General features: G+C 36.5%; 3 protein-coding genes across 4 annotated transcripts; 1 reads left to right on the top strand and 2 right to left on the bottom strand.

Annotated features, from left to right (window-relative positions):
* Nucleotides 1–722: 722 nt before the first annotated feature.
* On the bottom strand, nucleotides 723–6,571 carry LOC110702150 (exosome complex component RRP45B-like). 2 transcript variants are annotated; one of them, XM_021879832.1, is made up of 10 exons: nucleotides 6,372–6,571; nucleotides 5,965–6,150; nucleotides 4,101–4,310; nucleotides 3,280–3,375; nucleotides 3,073–3,187; nucleotides 2,685–2,765; nucleotides 2,408–2,596; nucleotides 2,199–2,275; nucleotides 1,371–1,511; nucleotides 723–1,100 (listed from the first exon to the last, which is right to left on the bottom strand). In XM_021879832.1, exons 2-9 carry the CDS (start codon nucleotides 6,099–6,101, stop codon nucleotides 1,508–1,510), a joined length of 909 nt encoding a protein of 302 aa, XP_021735524.1. In that variant the 5' UTR covers nucleotides 6,102–6,150; nucleotides 6,372–6,571; the 3' UTR covers nucleotides 723–1,100; nucleotides 1,371–1,507. The 2 variants fall into 2 exon arrangements, with proteins under 2 accessions (XP_021735524.1, XP_021735520.1); XM_021879828.1 differs by having other exon boundaries at nucleotides 5,965–6,110; nucleotides 6,372–6,570.
* Nucleotides 6,572–7,699: 1,128 nt separating this feature from the next.
* LOC110702170 (rhomboid-like protein 11, chloroplastic) lies at nucleotides 7,700–13,398 on the top strand. Its single transcript, XM_021879850.1, has 7 exons — nucleotides 7,700–8,171; nucleotides 11,023–11,147; nucleotides 11,588–11,673; nucleotides 11,900–11,940; nucleotides 12,037–12,203; nucleotides 12,277–12,339; nucleotides 12,928–13,398. The coding sequence occupies exons 1-7, from the start codon at nucleotides 7,925–7,927 to the stop codon at nucleotides 13,087–13,089; spliced, it is 891 nt and encodes a 296-aa protein (XP_021735542.1). The 5' UTR covers nucleotides 7,700–7,924; the 3' UTR covers nucleotides 13,090–13,398.
* Nucleotides 13,399–13,471: 73 nt separating this feature from the next.
* On the bottom strand, nucleotides 13,472–19,393 carry LOC110702161 (pentatricopeptide repeat-containing protein At5g25630-like). The gene is made up of 4 exons (XM_021879841.1): nucleotides 19,182–19,393; nucleotides 17,557–17,753; nucleotides 14,988–15,878; nucleotides 13,472–14,728 (listed from the first exon to the last, which is right to left on the bottom strand). The coding sequence occupies exons 2-4, from the start codon at nucleotides 17,638–17,640 to the stop codon at nucleotides 13,838–13,840; spliced, it is 1,866 nt and encodes a 621-aa protein (XP_021735533.1). The 5' UTR covers nucleotides 17,641–17,753; nucleotides 19,182–19,393; the 3' UTR covers nucleotides 13,472–13,837.
* Nucleotides 19,394–19,987: the final 594 nt, after the last annotated feature.

The following is a 19,987-nucleotide window of genomic DNA, read 5'->3' on the forward strand; positions in this document are numbered from 1 at the left end:
TGACACGTGTCAAATTAAATAAAAAAAAAAAATAAAAAAAAACGGAGGAAGTAGTTAGTGGAAGGGAAAATACAAGTTTATCATCCTGATAAACAAAAACAATTATTTATCAAGTGACATTTTCGTAAATAAATCAACAATTTTTTAATTAATGTGAGCCCATAAATATTGATTTATTTCCGAAAATGCCATGCTTACTGGAATTCTTTGTTGATTTATTTATAGAAATGTCACTTGATAACGTTATTGTTTATCATTAAATGAGGCTTTCTCGTTAGTGAGATATATTTAATTATTAGTAGGAGAGAAATTTAATTAAATATTTGTGAAGGTGGAGTTAGTACAAGAGAGAAAATAATAGAATAATAGTAAATTTTTACTAATCAAGAAAGTGTTGCAATTTTATGAAACAAACGTACTACGTAAAAGAAAACAAAACGAAAGGAGTAACAATATAAGGCACCATCATTGTTGGTTAAATTTATAAGAACGCTTTTGAACACATTTTGAAAATCAAAGAATATGGTTATTTTAATCTTTTTTTTTAAAAATTGACAAGAGAGGATTTAACAACTACGAAGTACTTCAGATAAAATTTTAAGGGAACAATTATAATGTAATATGTAATCAAGATATATTTTTTTTTCATTTGAAAACATATTTGTGTAAAATATAATCAAGATATATTTGTGTAAAATGAAGTATACAAACTACAAAGAGTAAAAGTTCGTAGATTTTGAATAGGTTCGGTTCAGCGACGTTTAAGAACACATGTATTCATTTTGAATATTCAAAACATACAATTGAAAATAACAGCACTTTCAACAAGGGAAATTAACAAGATGATCAATGGTCATAAATTTGTGCATATAAACAGCTATAATTAGCAAGAAGGGAAGAAGCCAAACAGCCCAAAGCTGTAGCAATTTTTGCAAAAACAACCTATTAACAAGTAAAATTAGATAAACGGGTGAAAAAGAGAAGCCAGGAGGTTGACAAGAAGAAGGTTCACATAGAAGTTCAAGCTTTCCTTCTAATAAAATGTATCAGACTCGCTAATGTCATATACGTCCTATGTTGTAAATGAGAAGTTGAGATGCCTGCAATAGAACAGCAGCAAAGGGTAAGATGGTAAGACAAAGGCGTATATACTGCAAAAACGTGAGTATACAGAATAACAAAATTACATGATTGATACTCCAAGGTAGGATTAAGGATTCTAGATCATGAAGAGCAGCTTGATAAGCCTTAAAATTTGAAACCCAATTATTTAGAATGAATTTGTCCATAAATTCTTCAGGACATAGTCTGAAGTCATATGCTAACAGGAATTTTGCAACTAATCCTCCAAAGAATGGAAAGAAACCTACCGGTGAGAAAAAGACCCCATCTATTTCCTCTTTTTCCAGGGCAAAATTTGTCTCACCAGAAAAATGACAATGATGAAAATCCATATTCTTGTTGTAGTGTTTCTAATCAAATCTTCTGATGGATGTCTAGCATCGGTTTACCTGCAAAAGTAAGTCACGAAATTAGAGACAGCGCATATGTCGAAAGTATTGTAGTACAGCGCATATGTCGAAAGTATTGGGGTCATGGAGACTAACAATCATGATACTGAACAAGGAAAATAAGCACTCAAAGAATACAGTATAGATAAGAGAAGCATTCAAATAACCTTAATATTTATTTGGCTGTATCTTATAACGTAGAAAGATATACAATTATAGATCAGATTTTAGGATACATAATAGAGAGAAATGGAGAAAGACTAATCTCATATGACAAATGCATTACGAATTTAATATTTTTCTTTCCCTGATTCCCTCATTGTTGCTCATCCTTGTCAACCCTTTTACATCCTTTCTTCAGGCACTGAAAAGCATTTTGACAACTTACATATATTTTTCAGTAACTTGGTTTCAGGTACACGAAACAACTCGCCATATGAAAGGTTTAAACACATGGGGAAAGTAACACTGAACTCACAGCTGGGTCTGGGACTATCTGACATTCTGACTTGGGAAAATTGGTCTAAGCTCATTGGCTCAGATACAGAGGAAAGCACAAGCAGTTAAGCATGAAAACCGATGCAGGACTAACATATATAACTAGCTTTATCATCTCTTAGATGATGATGATGACCCAATTTTACATAATATCTGCTTCTACTTATAGCATATACTTTCGATGCTAACCTCTCAATTTGACCCCCTGCAGCAGATGGGTGGCGCTTGACCTTGCGATAGGCTTTTTCTGTGTTGTATGATTCAACCTAAAAGTAAATTCAAATTTATATGGTTAGAAACTCCACCAAAGATGCCAAAACCACCACCACCACCATGACAGAAAATTCATAATAAAATACAGATATAACCTAATAACAAAGAATATAACTAGATCTTACAGCTTCCTTAATCTTGGTAGTTATATCGGCAGATTTGACAGAAGCAACCCGTAAGCACTGCATAACAACATTGTGCATGACACCAACTCCACCACCCTTTTGAATGGCACATATATCTCCATTCGTGTTTATCGTAACAGTCATTCTGCCTTTCATTATGGCCTCTTCAGAGTGAGTAGGATCTATCACCTGTATCAATTAATATACATGAAATGTCCATCCTGATAGCAAAGGCTAGCAATTCTCCCAAAGAGATGCTGTTAATTTCATTTCTTACCACAGCACTATCAGAAGTGAAGAAAGCAAATGTCACGGCTATAGGAAGATGATGAACTATCAATGGAAGTGGCTCACGCACCTGCCAAAGTACAGATAAGAATTTAAAATCATGAAATTTGTGGGAATGGCCTCTCATAATTAACCAAACAGACTAACTACAGTAAATGAGTCGAGGAGTTTTTTATGAAGTGAATGAAGTCAATTTCCTTCAAAACTCTAGAAACAAGCCATTTATCTTCTACAGTGCCAATAGTGGCAGGAGCCTATTAGCTATAAGCATAATACCATACAATTAGAGCAGAACCTTACTTGGAACCATACAATTTAAGTGCTATAACCATAGACTTTAGCCAAAATGGTTCCAATCAAGAGAGAGATCAACCCACCTCAGGAGGATGCACGGTTAATTCTTGTCCATCTTCTCCCCCCAGAGTACACTCTGGCCTCCTGAATGTCAGAAGGGCTGCCAAAGCAGCAATATTTGCAGCGTCAACAAGATTTCTGAGCCAATGAGAAACATGAGCTGTCATATGTAAATACCAAGACACAAGAAAATAGAGTTCTGTCTCATGAAAAGAAACATCACACCATACCCTCCATTATCTAGTATGTGAAGATCAATACGAATGGACCACACTAATTTGCCAGCGAGGACACAAAGTGATTCTGTATCAATTGCCCTGCTCTCCCTGCAAGAGCATTTCAGAGGCAAAACAATCTCTGTATAAGCAAATCAAAATATGAAAAGAAGAGAGCCAAACTAGGTAGTGTAAAACTAAGTCCCGACCACTAAGATCTCAAATTATCAATTGGTATACTTATATTAAGATTTTATTTAATTGGATTCATCGTGCCACCAAAAGGACCAGAAGTACCAGCAGACCTTAGATGTCCAGGAATTATTATGCCTTCCCATATTTCTCAATTTCTAGACCAACCAGCCATGTGGACCCAGTCTCCTTTCTGTCATAGCATTCTCCTAACTGCAATGAACAAAGGCAATTGCAAAACCCCAGCCCACCCCAACCCAAACTCTAAACCTAAACATTGGTTGTAAAATCTTGGTGTTTTGACATTAAACATATTAAGACCAATAATTGATGAAAAATTAAGTTAGCTTCAGCTTTGAAACCATTTCTCAAATCAGATAATTGTCTCAATCTAGTAATGCAATCTGTAGGTGACAAATTCAGCAGAAATCAATTAAGTACTAAGCAAGATTTACAAGATAAAACTCTCACTACTATTTCAGATTGCTACATTCAACATAAGAACAAGACTAAGCACATGCATGCCTTATATGATCATCAAACCTTTCCAAAGCTAATTGTCAAAAGTCAAAAGAGGTTAATGTTGCAGTCTAAAGTCCAAAAAATAAATGGTATGGTCTAGAAGAAACGAAGTTAAAACAAACCTCAAACCGCGATCTATTATACGTCCCAATTCAACAGCAGATTCTCCAGGGCGGCCTGCCTCAAATGAGGAATCAGCCATAGGAGAAAACTCGGTATAAATAGCGAGTGATCCTTCATTTGGCCTGTCTTTAAAAGGTTGAACAAGCTGAGCAGTCACAAAACCCATGACATGAGTCTGGCCAAGCTGCACCTCAGAAGAACCATCTTCTCTGCAATTTATCACAATTAAAGAAAGTATGAGCAATTCTGTTTTCTAAATCACCACATTATCAAGCAAAAGATATCAAACCAGAAGCAACTCAAATATGACCAGAGTATGTCACATTATCAAACCAATTAATTCATGGCCATTATGATCTTTCTGACCTGTTATGTTACAACACATAATTAAAACCGTTAGTTACTGACAAAAAACAATGAGTTCATATACTGAGATCAAATACTAGGTTTTGTATCACTTTTAAAAATGAAATGCATCAGGAAAGAAAATACATCATGGCAACAGAAAACATATTTTAAATGCTCTTCTAGAGAAGAATAATTTGGAAATCCTATTTTCATGGATTTTATTGGCCACAGCTCATCATCAATATTTCCTAAACAGTTTTTGTGCATAATCCATCGCCATTCAAGGTAGGATGAAAAACAAATAAAAAATCAGTAGGAAGGAATTTTCTGCAAACGAGGTCATACTGATGTACCTTCACAAAGTGTTTTGAAGGGTACGAGACACACTAATGCAATAAGGGTCCTAGAGCCAAGATATAAGGTGAGATCACATGGGACACGACACATGCCAAAATTCTTTCATACATCATAATGCATCAAATCATCCATTCAAATGAAGAGAACAGCAGGAGGAGCCTTGTGATTTAAATTTTAATGGAAGAGTTAAAGATAGAAAACATTAAGTGAGCAATCTGCAGTCCCCTGGGGTGCCTTGAGTTGACTGTGCACCAGCAAAAAGTTACATTACTTTGAGCCATGTAGGCAACCAATCGTTGCAGCACCTCCATAAACATAACCTCTACGAAGTATACACTAGTCAAGAGTCAAGACTCATAATAACCCCATTACACCAACAAATCAACAATCCTTTGTACTTCACCTGATTGGAAGAGTAATTAGCAAACACCAATGCAGTCAAGAATCTGGCAAGTACATGTCAAATATTTAGGTATCAATCCCACCTGCATAGGTCAGCCTATCCAGTTAACGACACTGTCTTTGTTAATCCCAAACCACATCAAACTTCAACTTCACCCTAAATGCTCAAGAAGGGACAACCTCAATCACCTTTTTCCCAAACTATATACTACAGCCAAAATGGCCTGCCTGCTCCTCCATTTTAGGTTATCAAATCATGCTAGGCGTGTGGTGGATAGGTCCTTTTACCTAATCGCATACATTTGCTTTCAATTTTCTTTTAAATACGCATCACCCAAAAGAAAAAGTTCCAATCGAGGGTCTTTCAATAATAGTTCATCTCCTTGTGTAAATCTGGTAAGCGCGGTAACAACGAGCTCTTTGACCATCTAAAAAGACACTGCATAGGGTACCTACTATGCAATGACGTTTGTTGTTGTTAGGTCCTTCTAATATCTTGTGGTTCTAGTTGCCTACTCTCACTGGCACTACAGAAGGCTATTCTAAGTCCTTGCATGTTATCAGTTCACTGTAATGTATACTAAAACAGATAGCGAGGAAAGCCCATAGTTTCCAACATGATTCTGACATTCTCTATATGTGGAATCAGTGAATTGTAGGGCTATATGTAATAAAGACACATTATCAATGCACAGCAAACACATAAAACGACATTCATAACAACACACAAGTACAACAAAAGAAAAAACCTTTTACCGGCCAAACTTTATGGTTAAGCGACGGTAGTCGAAAGGGCGGCGTCCATCAACTCTGAGATCCGAAAGCAATGCCGTCTCAATGAAATTCTTCTCATTCACAGTCATATTCCAACTATTGGCTAATCTTTGCTCCATTCTTTCACACTGTAAACCCCCCCCCCCCCAAACAGCAAACAAAATCAACCTACGAAATTATCTTTCTTGCAACAATTATGATAAACCTAGAAAAAAAATTGCAAAAACAAACATGAAAACGTCAACTATGCTCAAAATTACTTAATAACAATTTCTTTAAATAACCCACAAAGTCATAGTTATCATTCAGTACATAAACACCAAAAAGATCAAATTTTTACAAACAAATTCCACACAAGAGTAGATAGTGAATAGGGAAAGGGGGAATACCAGACGAGAGACACAGGCGCACAACGGAGGAGCAGCGGTGGCGGCGGGAGCAGAAGTGAGTTCACCAACGAGAAAATGTGTGCCTATTTGAGTTGGGTTTCATTCACTCGACCAGTCAATCTTGCTTCTTTGTAATCAAACTTTATGAAAGACTCCTTTTTTTTTTATGTCCCAAACTCCCCAAAACACCCCTTTCTCAATATGGACTCAAGTCACTCAACAATTAACATAATCGAATAATCGATTAGGGCATGAGGGATGAAGATAAGATGAATCAAATTTATGAAGTGAGTGAGTTAATGTTAGGTGTTTCGAAAGACCTTTTGTCGTTTTGGGTTGGTGTGATAAAATCAATTTTAATCGTTCTTTTATGTTTATCGTATCGTGTTGTGTCGTGCTTTTCCAACAGTACTCAAACTAACCAAATTTGGCAAATATTACTTCAAAATTAGAGGAATGGCTTGTAACAAATTAACTATTACTCCCTCTGTTTTTTTAAGTGCCCTATAGTGATATGTCACGCATGTCAATGTAAAACTTTGACCAATAATATCTTTAATTATCATAAACTATAAATTATAACAATTGAATATTAGTAATCTACTCATTGAGACAATTCCAACAAGTACCCACAAAATTGTACATATTTTTTTTTCTTACGTATAGTTCACAAACATTGGTCAAAGTTATTCTAATGAATAGTGCCAAAATCCCAAATGGGGCATTTAAAAAAAATGGAGGGAGTACTTGATAGAAATTATATTATAAATATTTTTTTGCCAATTAATTGAGTAAAGAAAATTTTATTAAGACGTCCTCCACCTCATCATACTTTTTTTTATTGTTATTATTTAAAGTAAGGGAAATGTCTTAGTAAAAACAGAATTTATCACAATTAACCTCGTTTGGATTAGCGGACAAAACCCTTAAGAGTAGGGGGAAGGGGGAATGAGTGGTCATTGTATCATGATGCACCACGCACTCATAATTACTCGCATTTTAGTGATTTGTATTCTACATAATTTTACTTTGATAAACTAAAGATTACACAAGTATTTCTAATTTAACAGCAAAACAATAACACTATAAACTAATTTGTTTATGTTTGCAAAGTACATATCCAAAATTTGGACACTAATGAACAAATCGTTAAATCAACAAATTGTTCTTAGAGGTTTTCTTTGCTATGCTTATGAACACCAAAACTCTTAGCATTTTCTATTAACCAAGAAAATAGGATAGATTCTAGGAAAGCTTTGTATTCATGTATTAATTCATGAACCGATATCATTCAAGAACATTCCATTTCATGATTGTAAAAAATGTAGCTGCTAATCTGCCATCACAATCATCAATGCCAATTACGGAATAACTACTATGTATATGCTTCTTCAGACTTATTCCTTAGTTTTTTGAATCACGTCTGTATCATCATAGGTCTCTCGTTCACCCGAAAATAACTAGCTAGCATAGCCGCATAGCAGCATGCCAATATCATGACAATAATCAACTTGCTTAACCAAGCAAAGGCTATACAGTGAGAGAGAAAGAATATGGCGCAAGTCCAGCAATTCCTTGCACTAAGACCATCTTCTTCTACCAATGGGATGTTCATACCTATCTTTCGCCCTCAATTCAACCCCAAATTCCATGTATTTGGCGCCATTTCTCTCTCCAATTGTTACAGAAGACCAACAATTTCCACTCCCAATTATGTTCCCACCTCTCGTTCTTCCCCTTTTGCTTATCCTCACCACCCCACTTCTGGGTTTCGCCATTTTTGCAAATTCAGTGATTCTGGTACTCTCTTTCTCTCTCTACTTTATATAGTAATCGAGGGTGTTCTTGTTTTGATGGGAGTAATATAATTAGACTTGTTAATTTTGTTGGGATTTAATTAATTGAATTTTTTGTGATTCTAAATTACCCATATTTTAATGTCAATTTGTTTTTAGTAAATTCAAGGAAGGAAATTTTAGCTAATTTCTTGATAATTTGTGTGCAAAATTTTTATTAATTTTTTTTTGGGAATTTATTGTTTAGGAAGTATGAATTTTATGCTTGTAATGTAATCAATTTTGAAAATTTGCGTTGAATTTAGAAGCTTTATGCCTTGACTGTGGAGTAATGATAACTTGTGGTTGTTAAGAGGTTATGTTGTTATCTATGTGTGCTAGCTTTAGCTGGAATTGTTATAATTATGCTATGTATTGCTTATTTACATAAGAATTAGATTGAGAATATTTAGGTTCTTTAATTGAAGCTTAAGAGATTATAAGTGGAGTTGTGTGATATTTCACTGAGTTGGGTACACGTACACCCGAGTCTATATCAGATTTCTTGCTCTCAAGAAGACTTGTTGAATCAATGGATGACGAGCGTGTATATGTTGAGTTAAACTTTTGAACATGTGCCTCTTGTTTGATGGCATTAATGGATGCATGTGACTGATAGGATAGGTTTATTTGGCTTTACTAAATACTATGAGAAATTTAGGCTTAGTGTGTTTTGCTTAGAGTACTAGTGTGGATTGCTGTATTTACTACTATTTTACACTCCTTTCTTATTGAGTGGAGGAGTTTCAAACTTCTGGAGGATGAGAATCATATTTATAGAAGATGATTGTAAGCTGAATTGTTGTATCTTGTTCAGTTGTAGAGGAATAACAGGTAAGGGTTCCAAGGTGTGGTTTTGTCTATTCTGCAAACTAACAAACCTGAATTTGAAGTTGGGTTTTGGAGAGAAAACGAGGCTGATGTTATCTTGTGGAATTCCAATTGTAACTTACTCTGTATCAAGATGAAGATTCGTGGATTTTGTTGGGAGTAAGGGTTATGACTAGGAAGATGATATGCTTTCAATGTCTGGTTTAGCATTTTGAGGGAGTGAGGGTCCTTTCGTAGAGGAATTCCAAAAGCTGTGTTATGCTTAATTTGACCATGATATCTCTCACTAAACCAACTCCATTTTTAGTTGTTTTCTTTTATCGGTGTACTTGAGTTTTACAATCAGGAAAATTCTGTAAGCTTGGAAGAGTGACACTGATATCACTTAATTTAATGAAAATGGCAGTGTCACAAGTAGACTACAGGTCAGGGACTTGGGGAGCTTGTCTTGTAAAAACAGAGGCAAGTGAGAAGGATGCATGAGTATCAAATTGTTTACTAGTTCACAGAAAATTAAAGAAGGGTTTGTTCATTGATTTATGAATTGATTCCTTGACCGGTACAGATGAAAGAAAAATGTTGTACTTTAGCTTTAATATTTAATATGAATTGCTTTGACTGAGATCAATATATACATTTGCATGCAAGTGTGGTGTGGCTGTCATATGCACTAAATTAATTTCATCAAGTATTTAATTTTTTATGGGTTTTTCTCGTTGGTAGCCATATACATTTGCACATTCTCATTAGTAGCAATTTTTTTTTTTCCTTAGAAATCTCTTAAATAGCATTGGAATTATAATTTCTCTTATATAACTTTTTTTTTTTTTTTTTTTTTTTTGTAATTTTGACATAATTAACCTAATGGATTAACCATGGTTAACTAATACCCTCACCACCCACCACCATACCCTCATCACCGCCCTCCTCCCCAACCCTCACCATCGAAAATATCAAGTCACCACATTGCCATCCCTCCCCCTCCCCCACCCCTAAAACACCCTGCTGCCCCTCCCGTTCACCCCCTGAACCACCAAGCCACCTCCCCCCCACCCCTGAAACACCTTGCCGCCCATCTCTTCCCCCCTGAACAACCTAGCCACATCTCCCCCACCCCCGAAAGTCTGAAACCCTCAACCACCCTTTCCCCTCCCCTCCCCAAAACCCTTTTATGTAGCATCTGCTCTGATTTGAATTGAATTAGGGCTGAGATTGACTCCTGCGGATGCTATATGTGGCTATTGCTGTTGTTGACGCGGCTGCTGTGTGTGTTTGAGCACTGATGAGGCGGTGCTAAAAGCTGGTACTTTGTGCGGCAGTTAGGGAGAGTTTGGCCGGTGGCCCGGTGGGTGCTATATGCTTGGTGCTGGATACAGGGGCAGCAGGTGGTAATTTTGTGTGTGAGTGTGTTTGATGCGGGTGGAGACAGAGGCGAGGTGGGAGTTGTTGGTTGGTGGTTGTTGTGCTGGATGGTAGCTGCTGGGTGAGGGACGAGTGTCGGTGTGCGCGTGTTTGCAGGGGGTGCAGCAAGGTGTTTCAGGGGTGGGGGGGGGGAAGGGGAGGTGTGCTGGGTGGTTCAGGGGGAAGGGAGGGGCAGCAGAGGGAGGGAGAGGGGTGGCAAGGTGGTGGCTGGGTGTTTTTTATGATGGGGGTTAGGGAGGAGGGTGGTGATGGTGGAGGTGGTGGTGAGGGTAGGTAATTAATCATGGTTAATCCATTCAAGGTTAACTATGTCAAAATTACTAAAATAACGCTGTATTAGAGAAAAATTATAGATCTAATGCTATTTAAGAGATTTCTGGAAAAAGTTTGTTACCAATGGGAAGACGCAAAGGCTACCAATGAGAAAATCCCATTTGTTTTTTTACTATTATTCTCAAGCAATTTTCATTTAATCAGCTTTATCTTTTTTGCAACCTTCAGACAAGCTTTATAGATATCAAAGTGGGCACTTTTGTAAACAAGTATATTAAAATCTTTTACAGACTCGATGTCACAGCTAGAGCTTGGGAAACAATATGGGAGACGCAAACCAGAGAAGAGGGTTAACGCAATATTCTGGATTATTCTTCTTAACCTTGCTATATATGTGGCAGATCATATGTTTCTGGTACTGAATTTGTCACTTCTTTTGGTTAAGATACTAATAATCACTTCTTTTGGTTAACATACTAATTAAGTAATTATATATTTCAATAAGTATGAAAAGATCTTAGCAAACTTTGCACTTTGTCATGCAAATTTGGTGAGGAGAGACATGAAACTTAACTGTTTGTGCCAATTATATATTTTCTTAAATTTGTCAGCCTTGATAATGCCTACCAAGACACTGAAACTTTTTACTAGTATAACTTGAAGCTATTGATTCCCCTAATTATACTTTGGGAAAATTCCCTATCAAAAACCCTACTGCAGCGCTTATGATCTTATAAATTAATATATAATATATGTTCACCATGAGGGAGTTGCTTTTCTTTCTTTGCTATTGTAGAGTTGTTGCTTCAGGTAGCTCAGCTATCACCTGTTTTTACCTTCTTATAAATCTTTTAGGTTCGAGACATCAAAGCCCTATACTTGTTCCACAATCAACCTGCTTGGTACCAGTTTGTGACAGCTGCATTTTGTCATGCAAATTGGTAAGGTTCCAAAACTATTATGCACTAACAAGTACTTGATTGAGTAGAATGCAGCGTATAAGACCTATTGCATAAGTTAGGAGAGAGCCTCAATTGTATGCTACATCTAAAGTCCTATTCTCCCAACAATAAAAACATTTTAAGTGTTTGGCCTCAGCAGTAGTGCAAAACCCACGTCCTGGTCTTGTCTTTCAGCTAATCTTAGCTGCTGCTCTGTCATCTGCAGGAACCATCTTTCCAGCAATCTATTCTTTCTTTACATTTTCGGTAAGACAATTGGATTCTGTTGAATATGGAATGTGTTCTGAACGCCTCGTTCTTGCACAATATGAAAATCAGAGTGGCTTTCCACTATATGTGTAGGGAAGCTCGTGGAAGAGGAAGAAGGTAGCTTTGCATTGTGGCTTTCTTATATTCTAACAGGTGCTGGTGCAAACCTTGTCTCTTGGTTGGTTCTCCCAAGAAATGCAGTTTCTGTCGGAGCCTCTGGTGCCGTTTTCGGCTTGTTTGCAATAAGCGTCCTTGTTAAGGTAATATTGAGGTTGAGAATGTATATATAGCAGGCCATGCCCCACCGTGCCTGACTTTCCTAGCTGCTTGCAGATGTCATTGGATTGGAGAAAGATTCTTGAAGTACTCATATTGGGCCAATTTGTGATAGAGAAGGTGAGTGCTCCAATTCCCCTCCAAGTTTATAATTGTATCAACTATCAAGTATCTTGTATAACCCAGCTAAATAAGACAACTTTATACCTATCATTAGGAAAAAAAGAGTTTCAACTAATACCTGTTAACATGTCATGATACACATAAAAGATTCTCTCTTCATAACTGTGAATGTTTTATAGCCTAATAATTCGACATGCTTTCTGTGGTTCTGAACTCTTGGTCTCTTTGTAAACACAACTGTTCACTGATTATTGTACTTCAACCACCAAATGGTTTTCAATTATTTTATGCTTCATTGAGTGTGACCTCTACAGTGACTGTTTGTATGTGACCTCCCTGCTTTACAAAATCTTTGGTTCAGAAGAACAGTGATAGTCCATTTAAATATAGGCAAACTAATATATGGTTATTGGGAAAATTTTAAAGGACTCTGATGGTAAACCTGTAAACTGGGGAAAAGCTCACTTGCACCAAACCTTTGGCTGCCTATATTTCTGTTTTTTCTCTCTTAATTTTGCACCTTACTGGAGATCTATAAAATGCTGTCCAAACATAAATTCTCTATTTATCCTCTTATCATGTTAGGTGATGGAAGCAGCTCAAGCATCAACTGGTTTGTCGAATGGCTTTATTGGAACCTACTCATTACAGAATGTCAACCACATTGCGCATCTATCAGGTGCTTTGGTTGGAGTACTTTTGGTATGGTTACTAAGTAGGGTTCCATCTGATCCGTCAGAAGGATAGCCTGAGAAGCCTGAAAAGAGCAGATAAATAACATGACTTACTGTAATGCAAAGAAAGCCACTTAAAGAGTTGAAGCATAGCTGCTTTGCTGATTTCCTTCCCTAATTGCTTATGAGCAGTATGTAAGGGTAGATGAAAAGCAAAAGTTGCCAGCAGATAAACAACCAAACAAACAAACAAAGAGACAGGCCTATTTATACGTTGTTGTGCATAACTGTTCTGAGCAAACCTAGGTTTGCATATGTAGAGACCTCTTTGAGCTGTATACCAATTTGATGAATGAAATATACAAAATATAATTTTCTGAAAGTATGCCTTCTCTTTTATTTGAGCTTCTTTGAACTACTTGCTTCCATAATGATGTGGAAAGTGGTGACAGAAATATTTTAATTTCTTTTGCCTGCGTCTCATATATTTCTGTCATAACAATGACCAAAATACAGGTATGTACGAACTCTCTGCGTGGGTTTAATATACAACCAGTGGGAAAATAGAGTATTTGAGACTAAAAATAATACATCTCTGAAGTAATGAGTAATTTCATGACATTAACAAAATGCCCTTTACAGTTTTTTTGCTTTCTGTACAACCAAAATTTGTACCTAACTAAGCAACTCAATATGCTCAGTAAGCTACAACATTAGTGGAACTGGCTGAACAGGGAGACCTTAGTATCTACAACATTAAATGGGTGTCAAACGAGTATTCACCCCTGTAACATTCCAAGATGTGGAACACCCAAATTCTCTCAGTTCAAGAAAACCAATGTACATGACAGAGCAAGGTGGCTGTACAAACTTGGCTGCCCATGAGATTGCTTCCGACAAATGATGGGTGGTCTGGTCCCAAATCGACAAGCTTGAGCAGCATTAATGGACTTAGCAGAATTATTCCAGGGAGGTTCTGATGCATCTCTTAGTACCAATCGGCTTTTAATGGTACTAGGGCCAGACCCTTTAGAATCACCAATAGCTCCGTTGGTTGTCAATAACATGTCAGAATAAGATGAGTTAGACAGTTGTTTCTGATATACATCTTCTGAACTTACAACTGGCAGCTCCTCAGTGCTATTTCTTTGATCAGTCAATACCTGGTTTCTTGCAGAAACAAGAACTCTACCCACTTCTTTAGCTACGCCAGCAGCTTGCCAAGCTTCAGCAATGAGTGTGAAGGTGCTTTCTTCAGGCTGGACACCGAATTCTTCCATCATCTGAAGCATTTCTTCAGATTTCCACGGTTGCTTTGCCTCTCCATATCCCCAAATTAGTGTTTCAAAGGTTTTCAGATTTGGTGATACCCCATTATCACACATATTCTTGAAGATTTTGTTAGCACATTCCATATTTCCTGTACTGCACCAGCCATTGATTACAGTTGTGAACATCACAACATTAGGATGGAGACCCATATTTATCATATGGTTTAGTATTTCCTCGGCCTTCTCAGGTTCTCTTGCACGTGTATAACCTTTAGCGAGAATGCTATATGCATGAGCATCAGGTTTGATTCCAGATTTAACCATATGATCAAATATTTCTTGGCACTTGTCCATAAAACCTGCAGCACTCCATGCGTTCATGATTGTGCTACATGTAATCACATCTGGTTTCAGTCCATATTCTTCCATTAATCTCAAAACCTGTTAAAGATGCTGCACATGATTAATTTTATATCGTAACAATGGTTCACAAGAAAAAACAAAGTTAAACATATAGTATTGAGTATCAATCACAAAAGACAAATTGTGTAATGAAAGACATGAAATAACAAGCACCACATAATGTACTGAAAGAACATGGGATATAGACCAATTCTTATTGTAACAAAATCAGTTTGTCTGCAGAAATCACTAATCCTGTAATATACCAAGGGCAGAGTAGAGAAATGTGAAAACTCACCTCATCAACCCCCTCCCGGTCTGTATTGTCCAGAAAGCCTTTGATCAAAGAATTGAAAATGACAAGATTGGGACGCCCTTTAAGTCCTTTCATCTTATTAACAAATCTTATAGCATCCCTCAATTTACCTTCTTTACAATATCCACTTGATATGATACAGCTAGTTCTTTCATTCGGTTGTACATTGTTGCTTAGCATCTCCGATATCATCTCCTCTGCCAGCTTAGTTTCACCATTCTGAACATAAGCTGTTGCTAGAGTATTGTAGGTAACAGTATCTGGTTTCAGGCCAGAAGCCATCATTTTGTGGACTACATTCCATGCCTGTGTAATATTTCCCTTGCTACACCAAGCCCTAACCAATACATTGTATGACCTGAGATTGGGTTTTGCCATTCCATTTATGGACATCTGTTCAAGCAATTTCATTGATTCTTCCGGATAACCAGCAATGCCGAACCCTTTAATCAATGTGTTGTAGGTGCTGGTACTAGGTCTGTATCCATTATCTTTCATTTTCAGAAAAGCTTTCATAGCTTCCTCCATATTTCCTGATTCTGCAAATGCATTTATAACAGCATTGAAAAACACAGAATCAGGATTCATCCCATTTTTCTCAACCTGGGAGATGATTGGGTGTATGAATTCAAAGCGTTTCAGAATTGTCAAAACAGCTAATAGAGTAGTGTATGTTATCAGTGATGGAATGTGTCCATCTTTAATTAACTGCTCAAACATTGACAGGGCATCTTCAGCCTTTCCTTTTTCTAGCAAAATGTTCATCATCTTTGTTTTAGTACGGACTATTTTGCAACTAGATTTTTTCAAACATGAGGCACAACAAACTGATTCCGGATCTGGGTATAGCTGGATAACATCTATTTTTTGTCCCTGAAACAAGCACATCATAATATAGTTAGACTGACAAGTTACTACAATCTCAACACGTTCAAAACATCAATGTGTATATATTTGTATTCAGGGTGTTTGGTGAACGGTAGATTAGAGGTCATTAGAAGAAAAAGAGCAAATAATATTCCAACTAGTAGTTTTGACTAGTTCTTACTTAGTGTTGTTTTATAAATAGTGCTCCCTCTGTCCCAAAATAGTTTTCCTGTTAGCTTTTAGCCTGTGCCCTGTAGAGAGCAGGATAAATCGGTCTTAAGATCCACCATTGGCTTCTGGAAATTAGGAGATTGATGTTATGGATAACTATCAGGGATAATGAAAGTTTCTGGTAAGCTGGGAGGCTTTCTAGGAGTTAGAAGCCTTCATGCCAACTTAATTCAAGAACTTCATTAGTGGCGCTCCAAAGAGATTGTTGGTGTGACTTGCTAATTTGTAAAGGGATATAAATATTGTTCCAATGTCATCTTGGTCTGACAGCATTAACAATCCAAGTAAACTTGGCTCAAATTTTCTTGAAATTCTCACTCCTATAAAGCTGTCACCAGTGCAGTTACATAACCTTTCAAATGGGTGTTACCAACTTCCAAGGCTAATTCGGGCTCATATCAAATAAGGTAAAATGGCCAATGAAGTAGCTGTGTTGTTAAGTTCATTAATTCCAGCAATTAACAAGCCATATAGTATCATTAACATATTCTTGGTCTATAAATTTATAAAACTCCCATATAATAAGTATGGATGCCATGACCTTTCACTGGCTGACTAGCTCCCAGAGATGGCCTAAAAGAAGGGGTGAAAAGGATATGAAATCATCAGATCTCAGTAATCAAATTTTATAGGATAGGGATGAGGGGAGGAAAAGTATTCATGTGAGTGACTTATGAAAACATCTTGGTCTCATCCTTATAGGACTAATGCTCAGATATTGTTGTTGATGGATGCAAAGACTTTCCAATCCAAATATGGGCTTAAAATAATATGAATTCCAATGAAAACAAAACCTCTCATATCGCAGAATGCATCATAAGATACAAATGTGCTGCTTATAAATTTTTGTACACTACTGGAAAGTCAAACATGGAAATCCTTTTAGCCAGAATTACTGTGTAATGAAATTTTCAAGATCTGTTAGAATTTTCCTCTAGTGGCTTGGGTAAAGACTAAAGAGTGAGTCTCGTCAAAAAAAAATTCAAGAAATTTTACTTTTCAACCAGTACCCATATCGTTATACAAATGTAGAAGTGAGAGATTCGATAGTTTGTGAGGAAGAAGCAGAAACCAAAAGGTCTGATTAAGATAGAGCAGGAGTGCAGATACTACACAGGCAGTCAGGCAGTACTATTTCAAAAGCCACTTACAAACAAAAGACTTAATGTGGGTATTAGTTCCAGCTTGTGGATAATGTAATGAAATTTAATATGAATGAGCTACAAGAAAACCTTGTATTAGCTGGTTAATTAGAAAGTGTCCATTGGGAGAGGGGGGGGGGTTAGCCAATCCGCTTAAAGTCTTAAACAGCTTTTAGCATCTCCGTTTCAATTAATTACACTCTGAACTTAACAAAGAACATGAAAGAATTAAAAACAATGACAACACCAGAGCACCCAATCAAAGAAGGCTTAAGGCAATGTACCTAAGTCTATCAGTTTGGAAACTTTACCTTTGCTGGTATTGGTTGAACCATTTCTCTCTTTGTGACAGAAGCTCCTTCTGGGGGCTTGAGCAGAGCATAGAAATGAGCCATGTCTTCCACAAGTATACTACTTCCAGATATCAAAGTAAATTTCCAGATAGCTTGTTACTTTACACACACCCCAGGTTCATCACTCCATCATGATATTTTTTTTTTTTTTTTTTTCCTAAGAAACATGCAAATACCAGAAAAAAGTCAAGAACTGAAGCAACCACTGATCAACACTATAGTGTTCATTTCACATCCCATTTTTACTTGGACAAAAAAAGGGCATCAACTTCATAGTAGAATTCAGTTAACTGCTGATATTGGAGGTGATTATGAAACAAATTAACATCAAAGACTTTTATAACACAGAACTAAAGCATTTTTTATATCAAATACAAAGTATGAGTATATTCTTACAATACCGGTGACAACATTATGATACACTGAAATATAAGATAATCCCCAATTGTAGATTAAAAAAAAAAGAAGAAGGTTTTGCTACAATTAAGAACTACCCCCCCCCCCCAAAAAAAAAAAAAAAAAAAAAAAAAAAAAAAAAAAAAAAAAAAAAAACTTACTAGTTAATAGTTATGCACGATATTTATGTATTCTACAACAAAAGTACCTTCGAACTTCAAAGTTTCAAAAGGTAAGAAAAACAGGAAAACAAGAAGAATACATATGGTTTACTGATATAATACTTTTATGCAGAACAACAATTCCTTTCCATCTCCCGTTCCTGAAAAATGCTAAGATAATAAGGCTGACAGGGGCATCCGGCATAAAGCATGACAAAAAAGAGTCTCATACAATGAAGATCCAATACTAAAGCCCTAGATCAGACACAATCATATGCACTAAAACCAATATTGGGCTACAGGATTGTCTTGATCAGCAAATTTATTATCCTGAAAGCTTTAATTAATAACATTCTTCCCTTCCTAACCCCATTCCCCTCTCATCTCACCGCCCTCGGCAATTGGGAATATCAAGAGGACGGTTAATTTAGCCAAACTTCACATCTAGAAGACCTAAAAAGTCTTTGAAGTCTACAGCTTAACATCATTTAGCCTTTTCCTGTTCTCATTCTAGATAATATAGTTGACTCTTGATTCTCAAAAGAAATACTTGTAGCATATTTTAGAAGATTAGGTAAAAGATCATAGGCTAAAACACAATTCCAGAAAAACAGGTCAAATTAATTGGTTAAGAGCTGTTTTCCTCTTTCCTAAATTCACCATGAAACGATCCATTATACTTAAATCAGCAAATTTTATCCAATTTCTAAGATTATCAAGAAAAGTATAAACTATCAAGAAAAGTATAAACAATTTAAGCAAAATCCCATAAATTACCTTACATACAAAGCAGCATCACACATAATGTAGACCAAAACCAACTTCCAATTTCCAATATTTTTGAAAACCCATAAACTAAAAGATAATCTTACAACATAAAACCCACAAGAATCCAACTATAAACTTGAACAAATTCAACCCATCTCAAAAAAAAAAAAAAAAAAAAAAAAAAAAAAAAAAAAAAAACCCAGAAATATATGAGCATAATTTGTTAAACAGGTAAGGAAAAAAAAGGCAGAAATATTACCTGATGAATGATGATGACGATGATGATGAAGTGTTCTTAATTGCAAGAAAAGAGAAAGAAGGAGATGATGAAAATGAGCAGAATAAATGGAGTACTGAGATGATTAGTGACGTGTGGGTAGTGGGATGTTACTATCCACACACATTGTTACAAGGGATTCGGAGATATATTGGAGTTTGGATAATTAGAAATTGTCCAAGTTCTTAGCCTTCACACAATTTGTCTCATGAAAGTGATGGTTTGTGCTATATGGCTCATTCTCACAGATGTTTGATTTTGCTTAATGTTTTCGTCACCAATTAGTAAAAATCCTACCCAATTTATCGACCCCAGCAATTTTGAGGGTGTTGCGGATATTTTAAGGTCAAGTTAGGATGAAGGATTATAAATGAAAAATTTACGCTGAATCTTTAAAGTGAATATATTAGAGTTGTCAATTCGGGTAAATAGGTCGTGTTTGGGTCGGGTAAGTGTGGGTCGGGTCAACTCGGGTCGGGTCATTTCGGGTTAATGTCGTAACCTATACGGGTCGGGTTCGGGTTGGGTCATGCTTGAGTCGGGTAACGTCGGGTCATACATCTTATCGGGTTTGGGTCGGGTTAATAACAGGTCGGGTTACATTCGGGTCGGGTGAATAATAGGTCGGGTTTAATTCGGGTTAAACCGGGTTAGCGTCATTCACGGGTTCGGTTTAAGTCAATAATTTGCGGGTTATAATCAGGTCGGGTCATTCTCGGGTTTGAGTCGGGTCGGTTCAAGTCAATAATTTGCGGGTTATAATCAGGTCGGGTCATTTCCAAGTCGA

Source organism: Chenopodium quinoa, unplaced genomic scaffold (genome assembly GCF_001683475.1).
Source record: "Chenopodium quinoa cultivar QQ74 unplaced genomic scaffold, ASM168347v1, whole genome shotgun sequence".
In the NCBI taxonomy this organism is placed as follows: domain Eukaryota; kingdom Viridiplantae; phylum Streptophyta; class Magnoliopsida; order Caryophyllales; family Amaranthaceae; genus Chenopodium; species Chenopodium quinoa.

What these genes read in the sequence shown, in the direction of transcription:
- LOC110702170 (XM_021879850.1), top strand. Translation starts at nt 7,925, where the DNA reads ATGGCGCAAGTCCAGCAATTCCTTGCACTAAGACCATCTTCTTCTACC. An exon ending in GCATTTTGTCATGCAAATTG is followed by an intron (nt 11,674 to 11,899) that starts GTAAGGTTCCAA and finishes TGTCATCTGCAG; the next exon opens with GAACCATCTTTCCAGCAATC. An exon ending in GCCAATTTGTGATAGAGAAG is followed by an intron (nt 12,340 to 12,927) that starts GTGAGTGCTCCA and finishes TTATCATGTTAG; the next exon opens with GTGATGGAAGCAGCTCAAGC.
- LOC110702161 (XM_021879841.1), bottom strand. Translation starts at nt 17,640, where the DNA reads ATGGCTCATTTCTATGCTCTGCTCAAGCCCCCAGAAGGAGCTTCTGTC. An exon ending in TTCAACCAATACCAGCAAAG is followed by an intron (nt 15,879 to 17,556) that starts GTAAAGTTTCCA and finishes TGCTTGTTTCAG; the next exon opens with GGACAAAAAATAGATGTTAT. An exon ending in ACCGGGAGGGGGTTGATGAG is followed by an intron (nt 14,729 to 14,987) that starts GTGAGTTTTCAC and finishes CATCTTTAACAG; the next exon opens with GTTTTGAGATTAATGGAAGA.
- LOC110702150 (XM_021879832.1), bottom strand. Translation starts at nt 6,101, where the DNA reads ATGGAGCAAAGATTAGCCAATAGTTGGAATATGACTGTGAATGAGAAG. An exon ending in TTAACCATAAAGTTTGGCCG is followed by an intron (nt 4,311 to 5,964) that starts GTAAAAGGTTTT and finishes GATAAATTGCAG; the next exon opens with AGAAGATGGTTCTTCTGAGG. An exon ending in TAACCGTGCATCCTCCTGAG is followed by an intron (nt 2,766 to 3,072) that starts GTGGGTTGATCT and finishes GTACTTTGGCAG; the next exon opens with GTGCGTGAGCCACTTCCATT.